The 4,330-nt window shown below is 47.6% G+C and overlaps 1 protein-coding gene across 1 annotated transcript; it reads right to left on the bottom strand.

The window, feature by feature from the left end:
- Positions 1-2,269: 2,269 nt before the first annotated feature.
- LOC133779598 (uncharacterized) lies at positions 2,270-3,961 on the bottom strand. Its single transcript, XM_062219542.1, has 3 exons — positions 3,799-3,961; positions 2,907-3,295; positions 2,270-2,731 (listed from the first exon to the last, which is right to left on the bottom strand). The coding sequence occupies exons 1-3, from the start codon at positions 3,959-3,961 to the stop codon at positions 2,270-2,272; spliced, it is 1,014 nt and encodes a 337-aa protein (XP_062075526.1).
- Between the last annotated feature and the right edge of the window lie 369 nt (positions 3,962-4,330).

Here is a 4,330-nt window from a genome sequence, read left to right as displayed (position 1 = left end):
GCCAAGGCTATTCTGTAGGAGGTGCATGAAGGCTTTTGTGGGGACCACGTTGGGGGGCAAAGTCTGGCCTTGAAGATATTGAGGCAAGGATATTATTGGCCCACTCTATCAATGGACTCGATTTCTTACGTCCGAAAGTGTGACAAGTGCCAGCGGTTCGCCACGATCGCCTGAGCTCTGCCAATCGAGCTGAAGTTGATCTCGTCCCCGTGGCCATTTGCGGTCTGGGGAATTGACTTAGTTGGTGCCCTACCCACGAGAAAAGGAGGAGTTCGCTATGCGGTGGTGGCTATTGACTACTTCACAAAATGGGCAGAAGCGGAGCCCCTAGCGACAATAACATCAAAAAGAGTCCTCGATTTTGTGGTTAAGAATATTGTCTGTCGATTCAGGCTGCCGAAGAAGATTGTGTCAGATAACGGAACCCAGTTCGATAGCGACCTCTTCACCGAATTCTGTGAGAAGCACGACATAATTAAAAGTTTCTCCTCTGTGGCCTACCCCAGGCTAATGGGCAGGTCGAGGCTGTGAACAAGACGCTCAAGGCGAGCCTTAAGAAGAGGCTGGATGAGGCTAAGGGAGTTTGGCCTGAACAGCTCCCCCAAGTGCTATGGGCGTACCGGACCTCACATCGAACTTCGACGGGGCACACTACTTTCTCCCTGACTTTCGGAAGCGAGATCGTCCTTCCTGTCGAAACAAAGATAGCCTCGCATAGAGTCCGGGCATTTGACCAAGACCAGAACGACAAATTGGTCAGCGCGTCCCTCGACCTAATTGATGAAAAATGAGAAGCTTCGCAGCTCCAGCTCGCACAACAAAAGATCACTCATTATTTCAACTCAAGGGTCAAGAGACGCATCTTTAACTTAGGCGACCTGGTGCTCCGCAGACTCTTCTTAGCCGGTAAGGATCCCAAGGACGGAGTTTTGGGACCAAACTAGGAAGGACCCTTTCAAATAATAAAGGTTGTGAAGGAAGGAACCTTTAAGCTCGCTTGGCTTAATGGGGAAATAGTCCCATGGACATGGAACGCTGTGCACCTAAAGAAATATTATCAATAGTCGTGCTTTTGTAAGGCTTAATTATAAAAGCCACCTTGTTTTATTAAAAAATGAGAAGTACATTCTATATATCGTTGTATGTTTCCGTGTGCGTATAGGCTTAAAAGGGCGTGCTCAAAGTAACCAAGAAAGATCTCTTTCTGTTTACTTGGGGGGCATATATCCTGGACACAACCAGGTCCTAAACCTTAGAAGTTGGTTAAATTGATTAATCAGTGTTTTTCCTAAAAGGCACGAGGTATCAATAAAACTAATGCGAACTAAGTTTTTAAATTAAATATCCTGGACACGACCAGGTCCTAAACCTTAGAAGTTGGTTAAATTTATTAATCAATGTTTTTCCTAAAAGGCACGAGGTATCAATAAAACTAACGCGAACTAATTTTTTAAATTAAATATCCTGGACACGACCAGGTCCTAAAACTTAGAAGTTGGTTAAATTGATTAATCAGTGTTTTTCCTAAAAGGCACGAGGTATCAATAAAACTAACGCAAACTAAGTTTTTAAATTAAATATCCTGGACACGACTAGGTCCTAAACCTTAGAAGTTGGTTAAATTGATTAATCAGTGTTTTTCCTGAAAGGCACGAGGTATCAATAAAACTAACGCGAACTAAGTTTTTAAATTAAATATCCTGGACACGACCAGGTCCTAAAACTTAGAAGTTGGTTAAATTGATTAATCAGTGTTTTTCCTAAAAGGCACGAGGTATCAATAAAACTAACGTGAACTAAGTTTTTAAATTAAATATTCTGGGGACGACCAGGTCCTAAAACTTAGAAGTTGGTTAAATTGATTAATCAGTGTTTTTCCTAAAAGACACGAGGTATCAATAAAACTAACGCGAACTAAGTTTTTAAATTAAATATCCTGGACACGACCAGGTCCTAAAACATAGAAGTTGGTTAAAATTGACTGGGAGTGCTTTGCAGTCTCAAAGAAAAACAGTCAATAAACTAACACGAACTAAGTTTTTACCAAACATATCATATTAGAAAGAAAAATAAATGATGAAATAAATAAAATCATAAAATTGTCTCGAGGAGAAAAACCTCGTAATAAATAATTACAAAAGATAAAAAATAAAAAATAAAAATCCTAAGCCCCCCCCCCCCCAGGTCGCTCCGAGGATGTCACCTCCTCGACATCTTGCTCGCCGGCAACAGAGGTCTCCCCAGTCTCAGTCGCCGCTGGCAGCTCCGACTATAGCCGAGCCTTGAACTTCTCCAGGTAGTGTCCCCATGCATCGGGGGCCATGAATGAGAAGTTGTCTTCCTGGTTGAAGGCCCAGCAATGATATAGCATACTCTCCATGGAGAATGCCGACACTTCCTTCTCCTCCCAGACGGCCGCCTCGGCTTCCAACAGCTTTTCCTTGGCCCCCTCAAGCTCGAACTGAAGAGCTGTCGAAGTAGCTCTCGCCTCCTGCTCACCTTCCTGAGCTACGGCAAGGGCAGCTTTCGCTTCCTGCTCGGCTGCTTGGGCTGTAGTGAGGGCAGACTTCGCTTCCCCCTCACTCGCTTGGGCCACCGCCAAGGCAGCCCTGATAATCTGCTCGTTCTGCTCTAATGCGGTGAGAGCAGCTTGGGCCGTGGTCAGCTCGGCCTTAATCTCCTCATTCCTGGACCTAGCCCGAGAGATGTTGCGGTGGAGGGCCAAGACCACCTGCAAAAAGCAAAGGAACAGTTAGACGCATTCCCAAAAAGTAAGATGTAAAAAGTGGTCGGAATAAGTACGTACTGTGAGGTTCATCCCGAGAGAAGATTCCATCACGTTCTCAGGGCTCCTCTCCTCGATTGCCCTCAGATTGGTGGGCTTGGCCTTGTAGAAATGCTCCAACCGAGTAGTTCGCCATCTCGTAGACGGTCCCCCGGAAAGTGTCTGGAATCAGCTCCAGATCCTGAGGGTTGACGGTGATACGGGTTGTGGCAGCAGGCACCACCGGAGTTGGGGGACCAGCCGGAGCTAGGGGACCAACCGGTGCTACTAGCTCCCGGGCAGGAGGAGGAGGGGGAGGAGGGCGAGGAAATGTTGCGGTAGGTCCGGCAGCAGGTGCAGCTCCTGGGCCCGAGCTTTTCCCCTTAGCCGAGGATTGAGAGGTGGTTGCAACCGGGGGCGGCGTTTTCTTAGAAGAAGGTCGAAGCCTCTTGACGAGGGAACCCTCGATTGGTTTCCCTCTTGGGAACATCGATCGGATGTCAGGTCCTCCCCTCTCTACCATCTCCTCGCCTAAAATAAGAATGAAAAATACGTTAAGGATACATGCACATCCCTAAAAAAAAATTACTAACACAGTAAAAAAAAATTCCTACCCTCCGAGCTAGAGGAAGAGTCTACTTCCATGACCTCCGACCTCGAAACTGCTACAGGTGAAGGAGAATCTAAAACAACCACTTCTTAGATTGTGGGAGGTGCCGACTCAGGCTCTACCTCGGGGCTAGATTCCTCTACATATTGCCTAAGTCCAGGGGCAACTGTACCCTCTAGGAGGGTGGGCCACGACCTAAGGTTGGTCTCGTACTCCTCAAAGAAGGTCGACCTAAAGGACAACGTGTTGTCTACTACTACAGTACCCCTAGGACGGCCCACGTCATTACGCAGTACTAACTGGTCTATGCATTGGAGCAGGGCTGGGTCGTTTCGGTGGCGGTGCACGAGCTGGTGTGGGTTAAACGTCACTAACCTAAGGTCTGCAGCTGCCCTATCTAGATCCTGAAATAGATAGGGGTTACCTTGGCTAGAGGGGCCGACTGCTGCCCCTGATTGAGCTCGGTCCAAATCTGGATCTTGGGCAGCCTCCGAAGCTCTCCTCTTCCGCACAATGGGCACCTCAGGCTCATCTTCCTGCTCGTCACCGTCGCCAGCCGCGACCTCGACCTCAGGAATGGTCTCCATCACACGGGTTGTTGGTTGATTGGCCCACATCCTCCTCAAGGCCAGAGTCTAGCCTGCAAAAATCAGCTTACACGCCAGCATTGTCTCATCAGACACGAGCTGGCGGTAGTCTTTCTCACTCGACGGAAGCCCCGCCAAGGTGTCATATTAACCCCCGATGGTCACTAATTTGGCCGTCCTCGCAAAGATGGCTGCACAATGTTGTTCCAGTTAGTATACACGCGAAGAAAAGAAAAAGGAAAGAAAAAAGTTTTTTTTTAGCCACGGGTTGAGAATGGAAAGCTTACAAGGACGGTTGAAGTAGTGGTACTCGAAGTTGCGAAACCCCATCGACATGAAGAACTGGTTCTTGAAGTCGTTGGGGTGGCT

This window comes from Humulus lupulus, chromosome 5 (assembly GCF_963169125.1).
Source record: "Humulus lupulus chromosome 5, drHumLupu1.1, whole genome shotgun sequence".
Lineage (NCBI taxonomy): Eukaryota > Viridiplantae > Streptophyta > Magnoliopsida > Rosales > Cannabaceae > Humulus > Humulus lupulus.
The sequence above is the reverse complement of the archived record's forward strand: the minus strand, read 5'-3'. Positions and strand labels throughout refer to the sequence as shown.

What these genes read in the sequence shown, in the direction of transcription:
- LOC133779598 (XM_062219542.1), bottom strand. Translation starts at nt 3,961, where the DNA reads ATGGAGACCATTCCTGAGGTCGAGGTCGCGGCTGGCGACGGTGACGAG. An exon ending in AGTCGGCCCCTCTAGCCAAG is followed by an intron (nt 3,296 to 3,798) that starts GTAACCCCTATC and finishes TTCTTATTTTAG; the next exon opens with GCGAGGAGATGGTAGAGAGG. An exon ending in ACGAGATGGCGAACTACTCG is followed by an intron (nt 2,732 to 2,906) that starts GTTGGAGCATTT and finishes TGCTTTTTGCAG; the next exon opens with GTGGTCTTGGCCCTCCACCG.